The sequence below is a fragment of the Heptranchias perlo genome, unplaced genomic scaffold, assembly GCF_035084215.1.
Source record: "Heptranchias perlo isolate sHepPer1 unplaced genomic scaffold, sHepPer1.hap1 HAP1_SCAFFOLD_210, whole genome shotgun sequence".
Lineage (NCBI taxonomy): Eukaryota > Metazoa > Chordata > Chondrichthyes > Hexanchiformes > Hexanchidae > Heptranchias > Heptranchias perlo.
Genome location: NW_027139224.1, coordinates 267,242 through 291,868, shown reverse-complemented (window position 1 = coordinate 291,868; position 24,627 = coordinate 267,242). Strand labels below are relative to the sequence as shown.

Here is a 24,627-nt window from a genome sequence, read left to right as displayed (position 1 = left end):
TCAGGATATTTGGACAGTTTATTTTTACACCGACACAAACTCTCTGGGACTCCTCTGCCTGGAGTTTGCTGATTCACAGGCTGCTTTCATTCTGATTGGGCACAAACTGACTGTCGAAGCAAACAACATGGAGGTGACTGAGTGACTGAGAGAGAGGGAGAGAGGGAGAGACCAGGAGGTACAGTGTTAGCACAGGGACAGAGAGAGGGAGAGACCAGGAGGTACAGTGTTAGCACAGGGACAGAGGGAGGGAGAGACCAGGAGGTACAGTGTTCGCACAGGGACAGAGAGAGGGAGGGACCAGGAGGTACAGTGTTAGCACAGGGACAGAGAGAGGGAGGGACCAGGAGGTACAGCGTTAGCACAGGGACAGAGAGAGAGGGAGAGACCAAGAGGTACGGTGTTAGCACAGGGACAGAGAGAGGGAGAGAGACCAGGAGGTACAGTGTTAGCACAGGGACAGAGAGAGGGCGAGACCAGGAGGTACAGTGTTAGCACAGGGACAGAGAGAGGGCGAGACCAGGAGGTACAGTGTTCGCACAGGGACAGAGAGAGGGAGAGACCAGGAGGTACAGTGTTAGCACAGGGACAGAGAGAGGGAGAGACCAGGAGGTACAGTGTTAGCACAGGGACAGAGAGAGGGAGAGACCAGGAGGTACAGTGTTAGCACAGGGACAGAGAGAGGGCGAGACCAGGAGGTACAGTGTTAGCACAGGGACAGAGAGAGGGAGAGACCAGGAGGTACAGTGTTCGCACAGGGACAGAGAGAGGGAGAGACCAGGAGGTACAGTGTTAGCACAGGGACAGAGAGAGGGAGGGACCAGGAGGTACAGTGTTAGCACAGGGACAGAGAGAGGGAGGGACCAGGAGGTACAGTGTTAGCACAGGGACAGAGGGAGGGAGAGACCAGGAGGTACAGTGTTAGCACAGGGACAGAGAGAGGGAGAGACCAGGAGGTACAGTGTTCGCACAGGGACAGAGAGAGGGAGAGACCAGGAGGTACAGTGTTAGCACAGGGACAGAGAGAGGGAGAGACCAGGAGGTACAGTGTTAGCACAGGGACAGAGAGAGGGAGAGACCAGGAGGTACAGTGTTAGCACAGGGACAGAGAGAGGGCGAGACCAGGAGGTACAGTGTTAGCACAGGGACAGAGAGAGGGAGAGACCAGGAGGTACAGTGTTAGCACAGGGACAGAGAGAGGGAGAGACCAGGAGGTACAGTGTTAGCACAGGGACAGAGAGAGGGCGAGACCAGGAGGTACAGTGTTAGCACAGGGACAGAGAGAGGGAGAGACCAGGAGGTACAGTGTTCGCACAGGGACAGAGAGAGGGAGAGACCAGGAGGTACAGTGTTAGCACAGGGACAGAGAGAGGGAGAGACCAGGAGGTACAGTGTTAGCACAGGGACAGAGAGAGGGAGAGACCAGGAGGTACAGTGTTAGCACAGGGACAGAGAGAGGGAGAGACCAGGAGGTACAGTGTTAGCACAGGGACAGAGAGAGGGAGAGACCAGGAGGTACAGTGTTAGCACAGGGACAGAGAGAGGGAGAGACCAGGAGGTACAGTGTTCGCACAGGGACAGAGGGAGGGAGAGACCAGGAGGTACAGTGTGAGCACAGGGACAGAGAGAGGGAGAGACCAGGAGGTACAGTGTTAGCACAGGGACAGAGGGAGGGAGAGACCAGGAGGTACAGTGTTAGCACAGGGACAGAGGAGACCGTCTCCTTGAAAAGGATTTCCCACAAACTGCTCATCCCAGCCTGTCGAGGGAAGCAGCAATGATTGGACTGATAGTTCTGGTCGTTCTGTGTGGAGGGGTCTCTGCAGGTGAGTAATGGGGTCTGAGAGGGGCTCAGTGCCAGGCTGGGTATTGGGGCATTAACCCTCGGTCAGTGGGTAATGGGGTCTGAGAGGGGCTCAGTGCCAGGCTGGGTATTGGGGCATTAACCCTCGGTCAGTGGGTAATGGCGTCTGAGAGGGGCTCAGTGCCAGGCTGGGTATTGGGGCATTAACCCTCGGTCAGTGGGTAATGGCGTCTGAGAGGGGCTCAGTGCCAGGCTGGGTATTGGGGCATTAACCCTCGGTCAGTGGGTAATGGGGGCTGAGAGGGACTCAGTGCCTGGCTGGGTATTGGGGCATTAACCCTCGGTCAGTGGGTAATGGGGTCTGAGATGGGCTCAGTGCCAGGCTGGGTATTGGGACATTGAGAGACCGGGGTGCGGGGTTGGGGAGCGGGGAGATGGAGAGAGAGAGAGAGACGGCAGGGGCACAGGGCTAGAGAGTGGGAGTGGAGAGAGGAACATCGCAGGCCATTCAGCCCCTCGAGCCTGTTCCTCCATTCAATTAGATCAAGGCTGATCTGAACCACAACTCCATTTTCCCCCTTTGCTCCATATCCCTTGATGTCCTGACCCAACAAAAATCGATCAATCTCAGTTTTGAAAGCTCCAATGAACCCCCAGAATGCTCAGCCTTTTGGGGGAGAGAGTTCCAGATTCCCACCACCCTTTGTGTGAAGAAATGCTTCCTGGTTTCACCCCTGAACGGCCTGGCTCGAATTTGAAGATTCCGTCCTCTTGTTCTTGTCTCCCCGACTGGACGAAGTTGTTTCTCCGTATCTACCCTATCAAATCCTTTTAACATTTTAAACACCCTCGATCAGATCACCCCTCAATCTTCTGAACTCGAGGGAATACAAGCCTCGTCTGTACAACCTGTCCTCGTAATTTAACCCTTTCAGCCCCGGGATCATTCTGGTGAATCTGGGCTGCACCCCCTCCAAGGCCAATCTATCCTTCCTGAGGTGCGGTGCCCAGAACTGAACACAGTCTCCAGATGTGGTCTGACCAGAGCTCTGCGCAGCTGGAACATAACTTCCTCCCCTTTGTATTCCAGCCCCCGAGATAAAGGCCAACGTTCCATTAGCCTTTCCCAATCCTTTTTGTGTCTCCACTGGCTTTTAATGATTTCTGTACTTGGACTCCCAAATCTCTCTGTTCCTCTCCAGTTCCTAGTTTCTCACCGTGTAGAAAATACTCTGATTTATCTTTCTTAGGTCTAAAGTCGATGACCTCACACTTTCCCACATTGAACTCCATTTGCCACAGTTTTGCCCACTCACTTAATCTGTCTCTGTCCCTTCACAACTCCCTGCTCCCGTCTACACTATTTCCTGTCCCTCCTAATTTAGTGTCGTCAGTAAACTTGGATATCCAGCTCTCTATTCTTCATCCAAGTCATGACCAGTACAGATCCCTGGGGGACACCACTGGTCACATCCTGCCAATCAGAGGACATCCCCTTTCTCCCCACTCTCTGTCTCCAACCTCCCAGCCAATGTTCAACCCAGGTCTAAATGGTGAGAAGCTGGGAACTGGGTGAGCAGAGAGATTTAGGGGTCTAAGTACAGAAATCACTAAAAGGTCGTAGACAGGTACGGAAAATAATTAAAAAGGCTAATGGAACGTTGGTCTTTATCTCGGGGACTGGAATACAAAGGGGAGGAAGTTATGTTCCAGCTGTACAGAGCTCTGGTCAGCCCACATCTGGAGACTGTGTTCAGTTCTGGGCACCGCACCTCAGGAAGGATAGATTGGCCTTGGAGGGAGTGCAGCCCAGATTCACCAGAATGATCCCGGGGTTTAAAGGGTTAAATTACGAAGACAGGTTGTACAGACTAGGCTTGTATTCCCTCGAGTTTAGAAGATTAAGGGGTGATCTAATTGAGGTGTTTAAAATGATTAAAGGATTTGATAGGGTAGATAGAGAGAAACTATTTCCTCTGGTGGGAGAGTCCAGAACAAGGGGGCATAACCTTTAAATTAGAGCTCGGCCGTTCAGGGTGATGTCAGGAAGCATTTCTTCACACAAAGGGGAGTGGAAATCTGGAACTCTCTCCCCCAAAAAGCTGTTGAGACTGGGGGTCAATTGAAAATTACAAAACTGAGATTGATCGATTTTTGTTGGACACGGGTATTAAGGGTTATGGAACCAAGGCGGGAGATGGAGTTAAGATACAGATCAGCCATGATTGAATGATGGAACAGGCTCGAGGGGCTGAATGGCCTCCTCCTGTTCCTATGCTCCTAAAAGACTGCCTCCAATTCCATGCGCTCTCATTTTTGCAAACAGTCTCTTGTGTGGAACCTCATCGAATGCCTCTGGAAGTCCATCGAAATAACATCCATCGACACTCCCTTATCGACATTATGAGTGAGCTCCTCAAAATATTCAACTAGATTATTCAGACAATTCACCCTTAACAAATCCATGGCTCTCTCCGATCAGCTCGTACTTGTTCAAGTGCTCACTCACTCTGTCCCTAATGACAGATTCGAGTAGCTTCCCCACAACTAACGTTAAACTGACTCCCTCGAACTCCAGCCTTTCTGTTCTGCTCCTCCCCCCTTGGACTGCCTCCTGCTCCATGGTGCCTTGGTGAACATTGTGACTGTCCCTCCCCCAGCCTTTCTCCTTATCCCCACAGGTAGCAAGTACATCGTACCTGTTGGACAGGACCAGACTCTGCGGCCCCTCCTTCCCTGCCTCCACTAGATTCCCCAACCCTGCTGACTGTCAGTCACACTCTCCTCTTCCTGTACCTGTACCTCTCGACTTGGTGGGACTGAGTTCTGGAGTAAACTATCCCGATATTCCTCCCCCTCCCTCATGTGTCAGAGAGTCTCGAACTCGCACTCCAGCTCAACGACTCTGAGCCGGAGTGAGTCAAGGCAGAGACATTTCCTGTAGTGTGACAATCCGGGACAGTCTCACTGTCCACAAACTCCCACATACTGCAGTCCCAACACACTGACTATGCTGACATTTCTATTCTATATTTATTTCCCTATTTAATGATTATATAGCAGTTATTTATATATCTCCAGTGCCAACTGAATCCCCATAAATGGTAATTCACTTTCCTCCAACACTCAGCTCAGAAATTTCAACCTATTGGGTCAATTTACAGATTTAAAGTTGATGGATTGCTTTTTACCCGTGTATTGTACGTGTTATTTTAAGATAATTAGTCACGTAATAAGAACATAAGAAATAGGAGCAGGAGTAGGCCAATCGGCCCCTCGAGCCTGCTCCGCCATTCAATAAGATCATGGCTGATCTGATCCAAACCTCAAATCTAAATTCATGTCCAATTTCCTGCCCGCTCCCCGTAACCCCTAATTCCCTTTACTTCTTGGAAACTGTCGATTTCTGTTTTAAATTTATTAAATTAAATCAAATATAATCAACCATATATACCCCTGTCAGGGGGTGTGTTACCCCAGGCCCCTCTCCCTCAGTCTGTCAGTGGGTGTGTTACCCCAGGTCCCTCTCCCTCAGTCTGTCAGTGGGTGTGTTACCCCAGGCCCCTCTCCCTCAGTCTGTCAGTGGGTGTGTTACCCCAGGCCCCTCTCCCTCAGTCTGTCAGTGGGTGTGTTACCCCAGGCCCCTCTCCCTCAGTCTGTCAGTGGGTGTGTTACCCCAGGCCCCTCTCCCTCTGTCAGTGGGTGTGTTACCCCAGGCGCCTCTCCCTCTTGTGTTGGGGTTTATTTACAGGGGATCTGTGTTGGGTTGGATTTGTTTGGGGATTTGGCATGTGGTTGGGGTTCATGCCCTGATCTCTCTTTCTCTGGGGTTGGTGTTTTGGGGTTCATGCCCTGATCTGTCTCGCTGTCTGGGGTTCGTGTTTTGGGGTTCATGCCCTGATCTCTCTCTCTGGGGTTGGTGTTTTGGGGTTCATGCCCTGATCTCTCTCTCTGGAGTTGGTGTTTTGGGATTCATGCCCTGATCTCTCTCTCTGGGTTTGGTGTTTTGGGGTTCATGCCCTGATCTCTCTCTCTCTCTGGTGTTGGTGTTTTGGGGTTCATGCCCTGATCTCTCTCTCTCTGGGGTTGGTGTTTTGGGGTTCATGCCCTGATCTCTCTCTCTCTGGGGTTGGTGTTTTGGGGTTCATGCCCTGATCTCTCTCTCTCTCTCTCTCTCTCTCTCTCTGGGGTTGGTGTTTTGGGGTCAATGCCCTGATCTCTCTCTCTCTGGGGTTGGTTTTTTGGGGTTCATGCCCTGATCTCTCTCTCTGGGGTTGTTGTTTTGGGGTTCATGCCCTGATCTCTCTCTGGGGTTGGTGTTTTGGGATTCATGCCCTGATCTCTCTCTCTGGGTTTGGTGTTTTGGGGTTCATGCCCTGATCTCTCTCTCTCTCTCTGGTGTTGGTGTTTTGGGGTTCATGCCCTGATCTCTCTCTCTCTGGGGTTGGTGTTTTGGGGTTCATGCCCTGATCTCTCTCTCTGGGGTTGGTGTTTTGGGGTTCATGCCCTGATCTCTCTCTCTCTCTCTGGGGTTGGTATTTTGGGGTTCATGCCCTGATCTCTCCCTCTCTCTGTGGTTGGTGTTTTGGGGTTCATGCCCTGATCTCTCTCTCTCTCTCTGGGGTTGGTGTTTTGGGGTTCATGCCCTGATCTCTCTCTCTGGGGTTGGTCTTTTGGGGTTCATGCCCTGATCTCTCTCTCTGGGGTTGGTGTTTTGGGATTCATGCCCTGCTCTCTCTCTCTGGGTTTGGTGTTTTGGGGTTCATGCCCTGATCTCTCTCTCTCTCTCTGGTGTTGGTGTTTTGGGGTTCATGCCCTGATCTCTCTCTCTCTGGGGTTGGTGTTTTCGGGTTCATGCCCTGATCTCTCTCTCTCTCTCTCTCTGGGGTTGGTGTTTTGGGGTCAATGCCCTGATCTCTCTCTCTCTGGGGTTGGTGTTTTGGGGTTCATGCCCTGATCTCTATCTCTGGGGTTGGTGTTTTGGGGTTCATGCCCTGATCTCTCTCTCTGGGGTTGGTGTTTTGGGATTCATGCCCTGATCTCTCTCTCTGGGTTTGGTGTTTTGGGGTTCATGCCCTGATCTCTCTCTCTCTCTCTGGTGTTGGTGTTTTGGGGTTCATGCCCTGATCTCTCTCTCTCTGGGGTTGGTGTTTTGGGGTTCATGCCCTGATCTCTCTCTCTCTCTCTCTCTCTCTGGGGTTGGTGTTTTGGGGTCAATGCCCTGATCTCTCTCTCTCTGGGGTTGGTGTTTTGGGGTTCATGCCCTGATCTCTCTCTCTGGGGTTGGTGTTTTGGGGTTCATGCCCTGATCTCTCTCTCTGGGGTTGGTGCTTTGGGGTTCATGCCCTGATCTCTCTCTCTCTCTGGGGTTGTTGTTTTGGGGTTCATGCCCTGATCTCTCTCTCTCTCTGGGGTTGGTGTTTTGGGGTTCATGCCCTGATCTCTCTCTCTCTGGGGTTGGTGTTTTGGGGTTCATGCCCTGATCTCTCTCTCTGGGGTTGGTGTTTTGGGGTTCATGCCCTGATCTCTCTCTCTCTGGGGTTGGTGTTTTGGGGTTCGTGCCCTGATCTCCCTCTCTCTCTGGGGTTGGTGTTTTGGGGTTCATGCCCTGATCTCTCTCTCTCTGGGGTAGGTGTTTTGGGGTTCATGCCCTGATCTCTCTCTCTCTGGGGTTGGTGTTTTGGGGTCCATGCCCTGATCTCTCTCTCTCTGGGGTTGGTGTTTTGGGGTTCATGCCCTGATGTCTCTCTTTCTGGGGTTGGTGTTTTGGGGTTCATACCCTGATCTCTCTCTCTGGGGTTGGTGTTTTGGGGTTCATGCCCTGATCTCTCTCTCTCTGGGGTTCGTGTTTTGGGGTTCATGCCCTGATCTCTCTCTCTCTGGGGTTGGTGTTTTGGGGTTCATGCCCTGATCTCTCTCTCTCTCTGGGGTTGTTGTTTTGGGGTTCATGTCCTGATCTCTCTCTCTCTGGGGTTGGTGTTTTTGGGTTCATGCCCTGATCTCTCTCTCTCTGGGGTTGGTGTTTTGGGGTTCATGCCCTGATCTCTCTCTGTGGTGTTGGTGTTTTGGGGTTCATGCCCTGATCTCTCTCTGAGGTTGGTGTTTTGGGGTTCATGCCCTGATCTCTCTCTCTCTGGGGTTGGTGTTTTGGGGTTCATGCCCTGATCTCTCTCTCTGGGGTTGGTGTTATGGGGTTCATGCCCTGATCTCTCTCTCTCTCTGGGGTTGGTGTTTTGGGCTTCATGCCCTGATCTCTCTCTCTCTCTCTCTGGGGTTGGTGTTTTGGGGTTCATGCCCTGATCTCTCTCTCTCTGGGGTTGGTGTTTTGGGGTTCATGCCCTGATCTCTCTCTCTCTCTGGGGGTTGGTGTTTTGGGGTTCATGCCCTGATCTCTCTCTCTCTCTGGGGTTGGTGTTTTGGGATTCATGCCCTGATCTCTCTCTCTCTGGCGTTGGTGTTTTGGGGTTCATGCCCAGATCTCTCTCTCTCTGGGGTTGGTGTTTTGGGGTTCATGCCCTGATCTCTCTCTCTCTGGGGTTGTTGTTTTGGGGTTCATGTCCTGATCTCTCTCTCTCTGGGGTTGGTGTTTTTGGGTTCATGCCCTGATCTCTCTCTCTCTGGGGTTGGTGTTTTGGGGTTCATGCCCTGATCTCTCTCTCTGGGGTTGGTGTTTTGGGGTTCATGCCCTGATCTCTCTCTCTCTCTGGGGTTGGTGTTTTGGGCTTCATGCCCTGATCTCTCTCTCTCTCTCTCTGGGGTTGGTGTTTTGGGGTTCATGCCCTGATCTCTCTCTCTCTGGGGTTGGTGTTTTGGGGTTCATGCCCTGATCTCTCTCTCTCTCTGGGGGTTGGTGTTTTGGGGTTCATGCCCTGATCTCTCTCTCTCTCTGGGGTTGGTGTTTTGGGATTCATGCCCTGATCTCTCTCTCTCTGGCGTTGGTGTTTTGGGGTTCATGCCCAGATCTCTCTCTCTCTGGGGTTGGTGTTTTGGGGTTCATGCCCTGATCTCTCTCTCTCTGGGGTTGTTGTTTTGGGGTTCATGTCCTGATCTCTCTCTCTCTGGGGTTGGTGTTTTTGGGTTCATGCCCTGATCTCTCTCTCTCTGGGGTTGGTGTTTTGGGGTTCATGCCCTGATCTCTCTCTCTGGGATTGGTGTTTTGGGGTTCATGCCCTGATCTCTCTCTCTCTGGGGTTGGTGTTTTGAGGTTCATGCCCTGATCTCTCTCTCTCTAGGGTTGGTGTTTTGGGGCTACTGCCCTGATCTCTCTCTCTCTGGGGTTGGTGTTTTGGGGTTCATGCCCTGATCTCTCTCTCTGGGATTAGTGTTTTGGGGTTCATGCCCTGATCTCTCTCTCTCTGGGGTTGGTGTTTTGGGGTTCATGCCCTGATCTCTCTCTCTCTCTGGGGTTGGTGTTTTGGGGTTCATGCCCTGATCTCTCTCTCTCTGGGGTTGGTGTTTTGGGGTTCATGCCCTGAGCTCTCTCTCTCTCTGGGGTTGGTGTTTTGGGGTTCATGCCCTGATCTCTCTCTCTCTGGGGTTGGTGTTTTGGGGTTCATGCCCTGATCTCTCTCTCTCTCTGGGGTTGGTGTTTTGGGGTTCATGCCCTGATCTCTCTCTCTCTGGGGTTGGTGTTTTGGGGTTCATGCCCTGATCTCTCTCTCTCTGGGGTTGGTGTATTGGGGTTCATGCCCTGATCTCTCTCTCTCTCTGGGGTTGGTGTTTTGGGGTTCATGCCCTGATCTCTCTCTCTCTCTGGGGTTGGTGTTTTGGGGTTCATGCCCTGATCTCTCTCTCTCTGGGGTTGGTGTTTTGGGGTTCATGGCCTGATCTCTCTCTCTCTGTGTTTCAGGCTCTCACTCTCTCCGGTATTTTTATACCTCAATGACCCCGATCCCTGGTTTTCCGGAGTTTGTTGTTGTCGGTTATGTGGACGAGGCCCAGTTTGTTGAATATAACAGCGAGCGGAGGACGATGATACCGCGGCAGCGCTGGATGGAGGAGCGTGAGGGGCCCGAGTACTGGGAACGGGAGACATGGAAAGTGCGGAGCGCGGAGCGAACCGGGAAAGTCGATATTCAGACCCTCTCGACCCGGACCAACCAATCGGGCGGTGAGTCCTCGGCCTCATCCGGGGCCCGGGGGGGGGGGCGGGTTCCGGGGTCAGTCCCACCCCCCGCGGGGGGAGCGGCCAATAGGGAGCGTCCTTCGATCGGCCGTTTCTCTCGGGCTCACCGATTGGTTCCTCGACAGGGTCTGGGATTCTGACCCCGCCCCCACATTCGGCCGACATTTAATCAGTTTAAAGGGGAAGTTCCCCCCGGCCCCGAAGCTCGAGATCATCAACGGCGTTCCCGGGGGTCCTTTAAATACACAGAGTGGGGTCTGAGAATGTCATCGATTAGAGGGCGGTCTGAGGGGAGGTGTCAGGGCGGTCCGGGGGGGGAGAGGGGTGGTGCGGCCTGCGGAGGAGGGGTCTGGGGGTCGAGGATCACTCCGCAGTATTCCTTCACTCTGACCCCTGACCCTGGGCGGTGGGTGTGCGTCTGACCCCTGACCCTGGGCGGTGGGTGTGGGTCTGACCCCTGACCCTGGGCGGTGGGTGTGGGTCTGATCCCTGACCCTGGGCGGTGTGTGTGGGTCTGACCCCTGACCCTGGGCGGTGGGTGTGGGTCTGACCCTGGGCGGTGGGTGTGGGTCTGACCCCTGACCCTGGGCGGTGGGTGTGGGTCTGACCCCTGACCCTGGGCGGTGGGTGTGGGTCTGACACCTGACCCTGGGTGGTGGGTGTGGGTCTGACCCTGGGCGGTGGGTGTGGGTCTGACCCCTGACCCTGGGTGGGTGTTGTGGGTCTGACCCCTGACCCTGGGCAGGGGGTGTGGGTCTGACTGACCCCCTGTGTTTGATTGACAGGAATCCACACGGTCCAGATGATGTACGGCTGTGAGCTGGGGGATGATGGGACCACGAGAGGGTTCTATCAATACGCCTGGGACGGGGAGGATTTGATCAACTTCGATAAGGATCAGATGGTGTGGGTAACACCGGTACAGTGGGGAGAGATCACCAAGAACAAGTTGGACCAGGACAAGGCCAGGAACCAGCAGAGGAAGGGATACCTGGAGGAGGAGTGCATCAAGTGGCTGAGGAAATACCTCGAGTACGGAAAGAGGGAACTGAGGGCCGGTGAGTGAGGGGGGGGAGTGAGAGTCGGTGAGTGAGGGGGGAGTGAGAGACGGTGAGTGAGGGGGGGAGTGAGAGTAGGTGAGTGAGGGGGGGGGAGCGAGAGTCGGTGAGTGAGGGGGGAGCGAGAGTCGGTGAGTGAGGGGGGGGAGTGAGAGTCGGTGAGTGAGGGGGGAGTGAGATTCGGTGAGTGAGGGGGGGAGTGAGAGTCGGTGAGTGAGGGGGGGAGTGAGAGTCGGTGAGTGAGGGGGGGACTGGGGTCTAATCCCCAGTTTAAAGGGGTTTGTCCCGTTCCCTGGGGTCTAATCCCCAGTTTAAAGGGGTTTGTCCCGTTCCCTGGGGTCTAATCCCCAGTTTAAAGGGGTTTGTCCCGTTCCCTGGGGTCCAATCCCCAGTTTAAAGGGGTTTGTCCCGTTCCCTGGGGTCTAATCCCCAGTTTAAAGGGGTTTGTCCCGTTCCCTGGGGTCTAATCCCCAGTTTAAAGGGGTTTGTACCGTTCCCTGGGGTCTAATCCCCAGTTTAAAGGGGTTTGTCCCGTTCCCTGGGGTCTAATCCCCAGTTTAAAGGGGTTTGTCCCGTTGCCTGGGGTCTAATCCCCAGTTTAAAGGGGTTTGCACCGTTCCCTGTCTCACACTGACTCGGCTCTGATCTGTTTTACTCTCAGTTACTCCCCAAGTGTTTCTTTCTGTGGACAAGGCCTCAGACACTAAACCGGCCCAACTCTCCTGCCTGGTCACGGGGTTTTACCCTCGAGATATCGAACTCACCCTCCTGAGAAATGGACGGCCGATCTCAGACACTGATTCCACTGGCATCCTGCCCAACCACGATGGCACCTACCAGATCAAGAGATGGGTTGAGATCGGGCCCGAGGACGGAGCCACCTACTCCTGTCAGGTGGATCACAGCAGCAAAGCAGGAGTGGAGACCCGAGACTGGGGTAAGAGGATCAGTGAGTGCAGGGGGAGAGTCTGAGGCTGAGGATTAAAGATGTTTCTATCGCCTCTCCTCATTCTTCCTTCCAAAATACATCACTTCACACTTCTCTGTGTTAAACTTCATCTGCCATGTGTCTGCCCATTTCACCAGTCTGTCTGTGTCCTCCTGAACTCTGTTACTGTCCTCCACATTGTTTACTACATTTCCGAGTTTCGTGTCAGCTGCAAACTTTGAAATTATACCCTCTATACCCAAGTCCAGGTCATTAATATCTCTCAAAAAGAGCAGTGGTCCTAATACTGAGCCCTGGGGAACCCCACTGTAAACTTCCCTCCAGTCTGAGAAACAACCCTTCACCACTACTCTCTGCTTTCTGTCCCTGAGCCAATTTACCACTGTCCCTTTAATCCCATGGCTTTAATTTTACTGACAAGTCTATTATGTGGCACTTAATCAAATGCCTTTTGAAAGTCCATATACACAACATCCACCTCACTGCCCTCATTGACCCTCTCCGTTACTTCATCAAAGAACTCAATCAAGTTGGTCAAACACGATTTGCCTTTCACAAATCCGTGCTGACTTTCTTTTATTAACCCAGACTTTTCCAAGTCTCAATTAATTTTGTCCCAGATTATTGTCTTAAAGTTTCCCCTCCACTGACGTTAGACTGACTGGCCTGGATTTCCCGGGTTTATCCCTCTCCCCTTTTTTGAACAGTGTGTAACATTTACAATCCTCCAGTCCTCTGGCACCGTCCCCATATCCGTTCCCCCCCTCTCCCCCCCTCTCTCTCTTTACTCCCAGTGCTCCGTTCCCTCCCTCTCTCTCTTTACTCCCAGTGCTCCGTTCCCTCCCTCTTTCTCTTTAATCCCAGTGCTCCGTTCCCTCCCTCTTTCTCTTTAATCCCAGTGCTCCGTTCCCTCCCTCTCTCTCTTTACTCCCAGTGCTCCGTTCCCTCCCTCTCTCTCTTTACTCCCAGTGCTCCGTTCCCTCCCTCTCTCTCCTTACTCCCAGTGCTCCGTTCCCTCCCTCTCTCTCTTTACTCCCAGTGCTCCGTTCCCTCCCTCTCTCTCTTTACTCCCAGTGCTCCGTTCTCTCCCTCTTTCTCTTTAATCCCAGTGCTCCGTTCTCTCCCTCTTTCTCTTTACTCCCAGTGCTCCGTTCCCTCCCTCTCTCTCTTTACTCCCAGTGCTCCGTTCCCTCCCTCTCTCTTTACTCCCAGTGCTCCATTCCCTCCCTCTCTCTCTTTACTCCCAGTGCTCCGTTCCCTCCCTCTCTCTCTTTACTCCCAGTGCTCCGTTCCCCCCCTCTCTCTCTTTACTCCCAGTGCTCCGTTCCCTCTCTCTTTCTCTTTACTCCCAGTGCTCCGTTCCCTCCCTCTCTCTCTTTACTCCCAGTGCTCCGTTCCCTCCCTCTCTCTCTTTACTCCCAGTGCTCCGTTCCCTCTCTCTTTCTCTTTACTCCCAGTGCTCCGTTCCCTCCCTCTCTCTCTTTACTCCCAGTGCTCCGTTCCCTCCCTCTCTCTCTTTACTCCCAGTGCTCCGTTCCCTCCCTCTCTCTCTTTACTCCCAGTGCTCCGTTCCCTCCCTTTTTCTCTTTACTCCCAGTGCTCCGTTCCCTTCCTCTCTCTCTTTACTCCCAGTGCTCCGTTCCCTCCCTCTCTCTCTTTACTCCCAGTGCTCCGTTCCCTTCCTCTCTCTCTTTACTCCCAGTGCTCCGTTCCCTTCCTCTCTCTCTTTACTCCCAGTGCTCCGTTCCCTTCCTCTCTCTCTTTACTCCCAGTGCTCCGTTCCCTCCCTCTCTCTCTTTACTCCCAGTGCTCCGTTCCCTCCCTCTCTCTCTTTACTCCCAGTGCTCCGTTCCCTCCCTCTCTCTCTTTACTCCCAGTGCTCCGTTCCCTTCCTCTCTCTCTTTACTCCCAGTGCTCCGTTCCCTCCCTCTCTCTCTTTACTCCCAGTGCTCCGTTCCCTCCCTCTCTCTCTTTACTCCCAGTGCTCCGTTCCCTCCCTCTCTCTCTTTGCTCCCAGTGCTCCGTTCCCTCCCTCTCTCTCTTTGCTCCCAGTGCTCCGTTCCCTCCCTCTCTCTCTTTACTCCCAGTGCTCCGTTCCCTCCCTCTCTCTCTTTACTCCCAGTGCTCCGTTCCCTCCCTCTCTCTCTTTGCTCCCAGTGCTCCGTTCCCTCCCTTTTTCTCTTTACTCCCAGTGCTCCGTTCCCTCCCTCTTTCTCTTTACTCCCAGTGCTCCGTTCCCTCCCTCTCTCTCTTTACTCCCAGTGCTCCGTTCCCTCCCTCTCTCTCTTTACTCCCAGTGCTCCGTTCCCTCCCTCTCTCTCTTTACTCCCAGTGCTCCGCTCCCTCCTTCTTTCTCTTCACTCCCAGTGCTCCGTTCCCTCCCTCTTTCTCTTTACTCCCAGTGCTCCGTTCCCTCCCTCTCTCTCTTTACTCCCAGTGCTCCGTTCCCTCCCTCTTTCTCTTTGCTCCGAGTGCTCCGTTCCCTCCCTCTCTTTACTCCCAGTGCTCCGTTCCCTCCCTCTCTCTCTTTACTCCCAGTGCTCCGTTCCCTCCCTCTTTCTCTTTACTCCCAGTGCTCCGTTCCCTCCCTCTTTCTCTTTACTCCCAGTGCTCCGTTCCCTCCCTCTTTCTCTTTACTCCCAGTGCTCCGTTCCCTCCCTCTCTCTCTTTACTCCCAGTGCTCTGTTCCCTCCCTCTCTCTCTTTACTCCCAGTGCTCCGTTCCCTCCCTCTCTCTCTTTACTCCCAGTGCTCCGTTCCCTCCCTCTCTCTCTTTACTCCCAGTGCTCCGTTCTCTCCCTCTCTCTCTTTACTCCCAGTGCTCCGTTCCCTCCCTCTTTCTCTTTACTCCCAGTGCTCCGTTCCCTCCCTCTCTCTCTTTACTCCCAGTGCTCCGTTCTCTCCCTCTCTCTCTTTACTCCCAGTGCGCCGTTCCCTCCCTCTTTCTCTTTACTCCCAGTGCTCCGTTCTCTCCCTCTCTCTCTGTACTCCCAGTGCTCCGTTCCCTCCCTCTCTCTCTTTACTCCCAGTGCTCCGTTCTCTCCCTCTTTCTCTTTACTCCCAGTGCTCCGTTCTCTCCCTCTCTCTCTTTACTCCCAGTGCTCCGTTCCCTCCCTCTTTCTCTTTGCTCCGAGTGCTCCGTTCCCTCCCTCTCTTTACTCCCAGTGCTCCGTTCCCTCCCTCTTTCTCTTTACTCCCAGTGCTCCGTTCCCTCCCTCTTTCTCTTTACTCCCAGTGCTCCGTTCCCTCCCTCTCTCTCTTTACTCCCAGTGCTCTGTTCCCTCACTCTCTCTCTTTACTCCCAGTGCTCCGTTCCCTCCCTCTCTCTCTTTACTCCCAGTGCTCCGTTCTCTCCCTCTCTCTCTTTACTCCCAGTGCTCCGTTCTCTCCCTCTCTCTCTTTACTCCCAGTGCTCCGTTCCCTCACTCTCTCTCTTTACTCCCAGTGCTCCGTTCCCTCCTTCTTTCTCTTTACTCCCAGTGCTCCGTTCCCTCCTTCTTTCTCTTTACTCCCAGTGCTCCGTTCCCTCCCTCTCTCTCTTTACTCCCAGTGCTCCGTTCCCTCCCTCTCTCTCTTTGCTCCCAGTGCTCCGCTCCCTCCCTCTCTCTCTTTACTCCCAGTGCTCCGTTCTCTCCCTCTTTCTCTTTACTCCCAGTGCTCCGTTCCCTCCCTCTTTCTCTTTTACTGTTGTCCCTCGGTTTAAATTCCTGAGCACCTCCTCCCCCTCTGCACCGAATTCCCACTCTCACCAAATTGCTGCTTTAAAGCCTTCTCTCCGTTTCTCAGTTGCCTCTCTCTGTGCTCGAGGTTTCTTGCTGGCCCCACGGTGGGGATTGGTTGAGGGGGTGATGAGGGAGCAGATGTGCTGAGCTCCTGGGAGAGGGTAACATGTCCCACTCCGGTAGATCCACAGTCAGTCCCCCGGGGCTGCGGCTCATCGCTCCCACTGATCAGCAGGAGAGGCACCTCCGGGAGACGAGCAGCACCTTCAAAGCCCCATTCCCCAAATCAGGCAAAGTCATGGGCGGCCGACCGGCCTGTCAATCACAGTGTGAGGCCCTCGCAGTGATGGTGTTCAGGCCCTGACCCCGCCCGATTTCCCCCAGCCCTCTGACCCCTGGCCTTCCATCTGACCCCTGGCCCTCCATCTGACCCTGGCCCTGCCTCTGACCCCTGACCCTCTATCTGTCCCCTGGCCTTCCATCTGACCCCTGGCCCTCCCTCTGACCCCTGACCCTCTATCTGACCCTGGCCCTGCCTCTGACCCTGACCCTCCCTCTGATCCCTGACCCTGGCCCTCCCTCTGACCCTGACCCTCCCTCTGATCCCTGACCCTGGCCCTCCCTCTGACCCCTGACCCTCCATCTGACCCTGACCCTCCCTCTGACCCTGACCCTCTCTCTGATCCCTGACCCTGGCCCTCCCTCTGACCCTGACCCTCCCTCTGACCCCTGATCCTGGCCCTCCCTCTGACCCCTGACCCTCCATCTGACCCTGGCCCTGCCTCTGACCCTGACCCTCCCTCTGATCCCTGACCCTGGCCCTGCCTCTGACCCTGACCCTCCCTCTGATCCCTGACCCTGACCCTCCCTCTGACCCTGACCCTCCCTCTGACCCTGGCCCTCTCTCTAACCCCTGGCCCTCCCTCTGACCCTGACCCTCCCTCTGACCCTGACCCTCCCTCTGACCCCTGACCCTGGCCCTCACTCTGCTACACTGAAATCTCAGCCTGTATTAAGTGTGATTCCTGGAGTGGGCCCGAGCCCCATAACCTCTCCCTGAGGGGAGAGCGTTCCCATCGACACCCTCCTTGGGAACTGGGAGTCGCGACTGCCGTCTCTTCCCTCATATCCCCCCCTCGCCCCCTCTGCTGATTCTGGCCTTGAGGTGAGACTGGATTTTCGGGGAGGAGGGGGTCTGGTGGGAGCCCCCATTGTAATGAGTCACCAACACTCCCATTCTGCAGAGCTGGAGATTGAGGCTCAGTTAAACCAGAGATTCTGTTCTGTCTGAAATGAAGGAAAGTGAGAATATCGTGAGTTTCAGCCCACGGTAATGGGGAAATTTTATTCAGAAATACAAGAGATTTCCAAACCTGCCTGTCTATAATGAGCAGCACCATATATCTGGGTTACACTGAGTTATTGACTGGCTGGGATCTGTGTGTCAGGTGAAGGAGGCCGTTAGTCCATTGAACTCCTCAACCTTCCATAGAAAGGCCGTATCACCCATCACTATACTTCCACCAGCCGACTCTGAGACTGTGCTGGGGATTCATCACTTGTGGAGGGGACTAGTAATGACTTTGGACTGATGGGTAATTCCAATATCTGCAGACAAGCAACAACTTGTATTTATAAAGTGCCTTTAATGGAGAGAAACGTCCCAAAGTGCTTCCCAGGAGTGGAATCAAAGCCACGCTGAACTTTCTAACCTCCAACTTGCTCTGATCAGACTGCCCATCACATCGCAGACTCGAATCGAACTCAGTCTCAGGCACAGCTTTGGTCTCATTACTTCCTAATCAGCAGCGACTGTCGTTATTCATTTCTCTCCTCCTCCTTATTCCCCCCACAGATGGGACGTTCCGAGTGACTCCGGGATCTTCAGAGGGACCGAATCTGGGTTTAATTGTTGGAATTGTTCTTGCTGCCGTCGTCCTGATTGCTCTCGTCATTGGTGCCGTTGTCTGGAAGAAGAGAGGTAGGAAATGAGGACAGGATCTGTCCCACACGGGGATGAGCAGGTTCAAATGTTACAGCACAAATGGCAGAACATTAGAGACTTCCCATAGACATGTGGGAAACTCCGACACAGTCCAGTGATGGACAGGGACCCGTACGGGGAGTGAAGGGACCGGGGCCCCGTACGGGGAGTGAAGGGACCGGGGCCCATACAGGGAGTGAAGGGACCGGGGCCCCGTACAGGGAGTGAAGGGACCGGGGCCCCGTACAGGGAGTGAAGGGACCGGGGCCCCGTACAGGGAGTGAAGGGACCGGGGCCCCGTACAGGGAGTGAAGGGACCGGGGCCCATACAGGGAGTGAAGGGACCGGGGCCCCGTACAGGGAGTGAAGGGACCGGGGCCCAGTACAGGGAGTGAAGGGACCGGGGCCCCGTACAGGGAGTGAAGGGACCGGGGCCCCGTACAGGGAGTGAAGGGACCGGGGCCCCGTACGGGGAGTGAAGGGACCGGGGCCCGTACAGGGAGTGAAGGGACCGGGGCCCCGTCCGGGGAGTGAAGGGACCGGGGCCCCGTACGGGGAGTGAAGGGACCGGGCCGGCCCCGTACGGGGAGTGAAGGGACCGGGGCCCGTACAGGGAGTGAAGGGACCGGGGCCCGTACAGGGAGTGAAGGGACCGGGGCCCCGTACGGGGAGTGAAGGGACCGGGGCCCCGTACGGGGAGTGAAGGGACTGGGGCCCCGTACAGGGAGTGAAGGGACCGGGGCCCGTACAGGGAGTGAAGGGACCGGGGCCCCGTCCGGGGAGTGAAGGGACCGGGGCCCCGTACGGGGAGTGAAGGGACCGGGGCCCCGTACGGGGAGTGAAGGGACCGGGGCCCCGTACTGGGAGTGAAGGGACCGGGGCCCCGTACAGGGAGTGAAGGGACCGGGACCCCGTACAGGGAGTGAAGGGACCGGGGCCCCGTACAGGGAGTGAAGGGACCGGGGCCCCGTACAGGGAGTGAAGGGACTGGGCCTGATTGGGGAGTGAAGGGACCGGGTGAAGAGAGGATATTGTCCGATGCCTGTTTCTCAGTGAGCCTCCTGTGAGTGCCCACAGGGAAATCTGGTCATTGCCCCTGTTTCTGGAGTAAGTTTGTGTCGGCGAGGGGCTGTGCTGATCGAGGAGCTGTTTGTAACTGAAGTTCCGTCTGTTTCTGTCTCTTGTAGGAGGAGAGAAAAAATCTGGTTACAGCCCAGCAAATCGTAAGTGTGCAAATAGTGCAAGGGTGGGTGTGTCTATGTGGGTCTCTGTCTGTCTGTGTGTGTCTCGGTGTGTGTGCGTCTCCGTGTGTGTCTCTCTGTGCATCTTTATCTATGTGTGTGTGTGTCCCTCTCTCTCTCTCTCTGAGTGTGCGTCTCTCTCTGTGCGTCTCTCTCTCTCTCTCTGAGTGTGTGTCTCTCTGTGTGTGTGTCTCTCTCTCTCTGTCTCTCTCTCTCTCTCTGATTGTGTGTCTCTGCCTGCCTCTCTCTCTCTTTGTGCCCCTCTCTCTCTTTGTGCCCCTCTCTCTCTGCGTGCGCCTCTCTCTCTCTCTGCGTGCGCCTCTCTCTCTCTGCGTGCGCCTCTCTCTCTCTCTGCGTGCGCCTCTCTCTCTCTCTGCGTGCGCCTCTCTTTCTCTCTGTGTGCGCTTCTCTCTCTATCTGCGTCCGCGTCTCTCTGCGCACATGTCTCTCTGCGTGCACCTCTTTCTGCCTCTCTCTGTGCCTCTCTCTTTCCCTACCTCTCTCTGTCTGTGTGAGTCTCTCTCTCTGCCTCTCTCTTTCTCTCTCTCCTTCTCTCTCTGTCTCTCTCTCTCCCCCTCCCTCTCTGTCTTTCTTTATCTCTCACTCTGTCTCTCTTTATCTCTCACTCTGTCTCTCTCTCTCCCTCTCTGTCTCTCTCTCTCTCTCTCTCTCCCCCTCTGTCTCTCTCTCTCTCTGTCTCTCTCTCTGTCTCTCTATCTCTCCCTCTCTCTCTCTCTCTCTGTACAGAACATTCTCTGTGTTCTACAATGTCTGTTTGACAGAAATCTTTTCTTTTCACAGCTGCTGAAAGAGGAGAATCGTCCTCGAACTCATCAGCCCGAGCCTGAGGTACGAAGTCAATCACTTGAGTTTAACAGCAGCTGAACGAGCAGCAAACCAGGTTGTGAAGAGCAGTAACTGTGGGCTCAGGGGGTCGGGAGGGAGCTGCTTATATCTGACTGGACTGAGTCTCCTCACTGGAACGCTGCTTTTTCACTTAACGTTTGTAGAGATTTCTCACTGAGTGAAACCCTGATTCCATAACACAGTCTGTAAAAGACAGAGGGGTAAAATTGGATCAGGCCTATTATTGGGCGCGGGTAGCGCGATCCGATATTAACCCGAGCCCGATGGCCCCTGTGCAGGCAGGACGAGACAATCGTCCGGCCTCAGTCCTCACCTTCAGGCAGCGTTGGAAATCAGCGTTGACACAAGGATTCATTGCAATTCGCACTTTACCCTGCAGGGGGAGCCCCAATCTCTTAAAGGGAGGATGTCTCTTAAACTCTCTTAAAGGTAGCCAGTACCTGTTGTTTGTTGAAAATGACATCTGCTGTCTGCTCGGAATCTGAATGGACATCAGACATTGCACACGTAAAACACAGATGCGGGTCCCCTCCCTATGTTTAAAAACTGCTGAGTGACGTTAACAGATTGAATTAAGGTTGCGCACTACTAAATCCCACGCTGATTGTATCCATTTTCTCCTTACTTTAAATGCTGCCGGCGTTCGATATTTGCGCCTGCGCTAATACCTATACCAAGGTGGCGTCCGGCACACGTCACGCTGGAAACGTGCGTGCGCAGCCAAGGCGCCATCTTGTCACTTCAGGAGGCCGTGTCACGCTGAAACAATGTGCGCGACACGGCCCAATTTCCAGCCCACAACCCCCAGGGGTGAAGTGGAATTCCTTTGACAGTCATGGTCCACCATTGATCAACTGGGGTTTAATACATCGCAGATCTGGCAATACGAGCTTTTTTTGTGGGAAGGAAGAGTTTTTTTGAACCCATCATCAGTGTGAATCAGGCCCAGGTGAGGTCAGGGAGAGAGTAAAGCTTCTCTCTGACCCCAGGAATCACCTGGTGACCTCTTGTTCTATTAAAGGTGCCTGAGCTGCTGCAGCATCCACTTCCCTTCAGCTAACAAACTGAAGGTCCAATCGTTCTGGGCCATCGTCAGGCCGAGGCTTTAAGTGAATATGTTGGGGGAGTGAGGAGGGAATTCCAGACGTCTGGCTGGGTTGTGGAGGTTAATATTCCTGGCAGCAGTGGAATGAATTAATTTAAACAGGGAGAACTGGAGGTTTCGAAACCAGGACTGGTGAGCAACAAACTTCTGGGTCCCGTCAGCTGCTCAGTGAGACCCTGCAGCTGTTTAATATACTGGAGGATGGAATCTGTCACCTTGAGAGGGGGAGCTGGTTGTGCTGAGGATTTGAGGATGGGGATTATACCTCACCTAGGACCCTGGGCCTTAGACTGACCCATTGTGCAGTGTACCTTGTGACACTATGCTGGAACACTCGGTCTTCTCTGAGATCTGGTGCTCCTGGAGAGGTTTGATGGGAAGGATTGTGTCCTGGGCTGGGCTGGCCGTGTTCACTCACATTGCTGCAATCTTTACTTGTGTCTGTAGGGGGCCTGTCCCGTGGCACCTGGAACGGCCACCAATGGTGGGGTGAAGGGAGTGGGGGTGGACAAGAGGCCAGAATTGGAGGAACGCAGAGATCTCGGAGGGTTGTAGGGCTGGAGGAGGTTACAGAGATAGGGAGGGGGCGAGGGCCATGGAGGGATTTGAAAACAAGGATGAGAATTTTAAAATCGAGGCGTTCCCGGACCGGGAGCCAGTGTAGGTCAGTGAGCACAGGGGGTGATGGGAGAACGGGACTTGGTGAGAGTTAGGATACGGGAGCAGAGTTTTCAATGAGTTCAAGTTTATGGAGGGTGGAAGATGGGAGGCCGGCCAGGAGAGCATTGGAATAGTCCAGTCTGGAGGTAACAGAGGCACGGATGAGGGTTTCAGCAGCAGATGAGCTGAGGGAGGGGCGGAGACGGGCGATGTTACGGAGGGGGAAGTAGGCGGTCTTGGTGATGGAGCGGATATGGGGTCAGAAGCTCATCTCAGGGTCAAATAGGACCCCAAGGTTGTGAACGGTCTGGTTCAGCCTCAGACAGTGGCCAGGGAGAGGGATGGAGTCGGGGGTCTGGGGAACGGAGTTTCTATATCGATCTCTCTCAGTCCCACCTCCTGTACTGGGTGTGAGCCTCCCTGTGAATCTGTCTCTGTTCCATTCCCCAGGCTGATCCTGAGTGAAGTTGATTGGATCCAGAATCTGGATGTTCGGTGTCGCTGGGAGGATTGATTGAGAAACGATCGGGGATTGTTAATCGCAATTAGTTTTGATTGATTGTCACTGGCTGCTCTCGCTGTTTTTTGACTGTATTCTGTAATGTTTCCATCATTGAGATGATTTTTGGCTTTTTTTCTTGGTGATTTGATCAAAATCTCCAGTTGTGTGTTTTGCCATTGAATGTTAAATGAGATGTTTTTAATTGCAGTCGTTGCCTGTGTTCCTGTCGATGGGAAATGTTCATTAAACTGATTCAGGGAGAGGTCAGCGGGCCGCTGATTAGTCCCAGATCAGTGACTCCGTCTCCAACCTCTTCCCCTCGGCAAGGGTGAAATGTTTTGATTCTCTGCTCAGTTGAAGTTTCTGTTCTTCCCGCCCGTATTGATTGGTGTCTGAAGTGGGCCCTGTGTCTCCCTGGGACTGCGGTTTGTTAAAGGGAAGGAGCAGCTTCAGGTCTCTGAACCCAGCCAGGCTGTTACTGGCCTGCTGTGTGGGACTAGGGTGGGCAATGGAAATGTTTGGGATTGCACTCTGCACCACTCTACTTACTGGCTTCAATTTATACCTGTGGAATAATAAAAGCTCTCGCTCTCCAAACTGCAGCTGTGTGTTCACTCTGTCCAGGACCAGCCCCTGGAACAGAGAGTACCAGGAACACCGGGAACAACTAGATCGGGGGGTGACTCTTAAACCATTACCCTGACCCCCCCTTGTTGGCCAGAGGCTGCAGAAACCTATTGAGTTTAATTCGAATTGCTAACAAAGACACTGACCTTTTGAACTGAGGTGACCTGGAGTTCAGTCACTGGTCTGAACTGGCCAGAACCGGTTTGAATTCGTTCCGCTTCTTCGAGGGACAAAGGAACGGTGATGAGACACCAGTCCTTATTTAGAAAAGGGGTATGAGTGATGCTACCTCACCCCTTGGAACAGAGCCAATCAGGGGATGAAACCAACCACTCCAGCAACTTTGAGAAGACAGCATCATTCGAAAAGACAGACTTGGAGTTAAAACTGAAGCATTGCAGACTTTGTGCCAGAGAGAGAGAATGTGTTTGTTTGTGAGGGAGACTCCGGAGACTGACCATCGTGGAAGTGGGAACCCTACGTCAGGGACGTAGAGTCTGCATCAGGGACGTAGAGACTATGTCGGAAGTGAGAGAGAGAATTGCCTGGCCAGCAGTATCTCTCCTTTCCGGTTAATATAATATCCTTTCTATTCTGTGACCACTCGGGGAGTGTTGGTCAGAAAAACCGAGTGGGTGTGCTCTTGAATCCTAATGCTCGGGGAGTGTTGGTCAGATAAACCTAGTGGGTGTGCTCTTGAATCCTAATGCTCGGGGAGTGTTGGTCAGATAAACCTAGTGGGTGTGCTCTTGAATCCTAATACTCAGGGAGTGTTGGTCAGATAAACCTAGTGGGTGTGCGTTTAGGTCTTAGTTTGAGTGTGAAACTGTATAACCTGCTGTAAACTGCATGCCTATATATAACGAGATGTATAAGCGGTATGTACATGATCTGATAACGTTAATAAAGCGAATTGAGAATTAAGAGAGAATTGACTCTTCCTCTGTGTACTAAACCAAAACCATTAACCGGTGACTTCCGGTCAACACCCTTGACCAGTACAATACTAGTCAGTGACTTACCAGAGCAGCCAGTAACTCAAACTGACCATCACCATCCCACCTGGATAAAAGTTACATGTCCACCCTGAACTCTGTCACTGCTTTCCCATCCCAGTGCTCCCCCTCTGCTGCCTCTGGGAGATCTTGTCTGTCCCTCCTGCTCTCGTGTCTAGAGTCGGCCAGTGGGCTGGTTACACTATCAGCTGATTGAGAAAGCACAAGGGGCAGCTTAGCCCTGCTGTCATAGGGTGCCCTCTGAATGTATCTGCAGTGACTGGACAGTGGCCTTACTTACCCTGCCAACCTGAGACCACATATCACTGGCTCACTGTGGAACTCACCACATGTCCACTGGCTCCTGGCACTGCCTCTGAACTCAGGGAACGCAGTTACAATAGTCCTTGAAAGATCGGGAAAGCCAGAGCCAAGAGCTCTCTCCAACCTGTCAGCAACTTAGGAACCACCTTTGGAGACAGCCCTCTTGATTTAGTTGTCCAGGGCCTCCATGGCAGCAGTGTGGGATGCCAGGCAGCAGCCTGCTCCTGGTCGAGGGCCCTCTTCCTTGGGAGCATCCTGTGCAGGCCTGCTTGGAGTGGCCACACGGCCCATGGAGGCCTGCAGTGATTTGAAACTCTCCCTCATGGTCAGACCTGTTGTCACCCATGGACTACAGCTGGCCTGAAAGGAGCCGTGTATGGCCGGAGACTCCGACACGCCACCTGTCTGCCCTGTGAGTGGACGCTCAGCGCTCCAGGTCCAGAGTCCACTTGTTGGTGTTTTTTGTAAATCCACATTTTCTGTGGGAAAGGTGAGTCACTGGAGCTTCAGTGCTCCTGCTCATGTGTTGCATGGTTCCTCCAATGAGCAAGACAACATCGTATCTTCATCAACATCACCTCCCTTCTCCACCTTATTTCCTTGTGATTATGTAAATGGAGTAAGTTCTCAGAGCAGAGAATGTTCATTCATTCAAATACACATCA

General features: G+C 53.7%; 1 protein-coding gene and 1 long non-coding RNA gene across 3 annotated transcripts; both read left to right on the top strand.

The window, feature by feature from the left end:
- The first annotated feature begins 532 nt into the window (after positions 1-532).
- On the top strand, positions 533-1,674 carry LOC137310074 (uncharacterized). Its single transcript, XR_010960046.1, has 3 exons — positions 533-827; positions 871-1,558; positions 1,602-1,674. It is a non-coding gene; the product is annotated as an uncharacterized lncRNA (long non-coding RNA).
- A 4-nt stretch (positions 1,675-1,678) lies between these two features.
- Positions 1,679-23,574, top strand: LOC137310073 (class I histocompatibility antigen, F10 alpha chain-like). 2 transcript variants are annotated; one of them, XM_067978042.1, is made up of 8 exons: positions 1,679-1,826; positions 9,654-9,914; positions 10,715-10,987; positions 11,649-11,924; positions 17,513-17,638; positions 18,829-18,864; positions 19,684-19,731; positions 21,965-23,574. In XM_067978042.1, exons 1-7 carry the CDS (start codon positions 1,778-1,780, stop codon positions 19,728-19,730), a joined length of 1,068 nt encoding a protein of 355 aa, XP_067834143.1. In that variant the 5' UTR covers positions 1,679-1,777; the 3' UTR covers position 19,731; positions 21,965-23,574. The 2 variants fall into 2 exon arrangements, with proteins under 2 accessions (XP_067834143.1, XP_067834144.1); XM_067978043.1 differs by lacking the exon at positions 19,684-19,731 and having other exon boundaries at positions 1,688-1,826.
- Positions 23,575-24,627: the final 1,053 nt, after the last annotated feature.

What these genes read in the sequence shown, in the direction of transcription:
- LOC137310073 (XM_067978042.1), top strand. Translation starts at nt 1,778, where the DNA reads ATGATTGGACTGATAGTTCTGGTCGTTCTGTGTGGAGGGGTCTCTGCA. An exon ending in GTGTGGAGGGGTCTCTGCAG is followed by an intron (nt 1,827 to 9,653) that starts GTGAGTAATGGG and finishes TCTGTGTTTCAG; the next exon opens with GCTCTCACTCTCTCCGGTAT. An exon ending in AAAGAGGGAACTGAGGGCCG is followed by an intron (nt 10,988 to 11,648) that starts GTGAGTGAGGGG and finishes TTTTACTCTCAG; the next exon opens with TTACTCCCCAAGTGTTTCTT.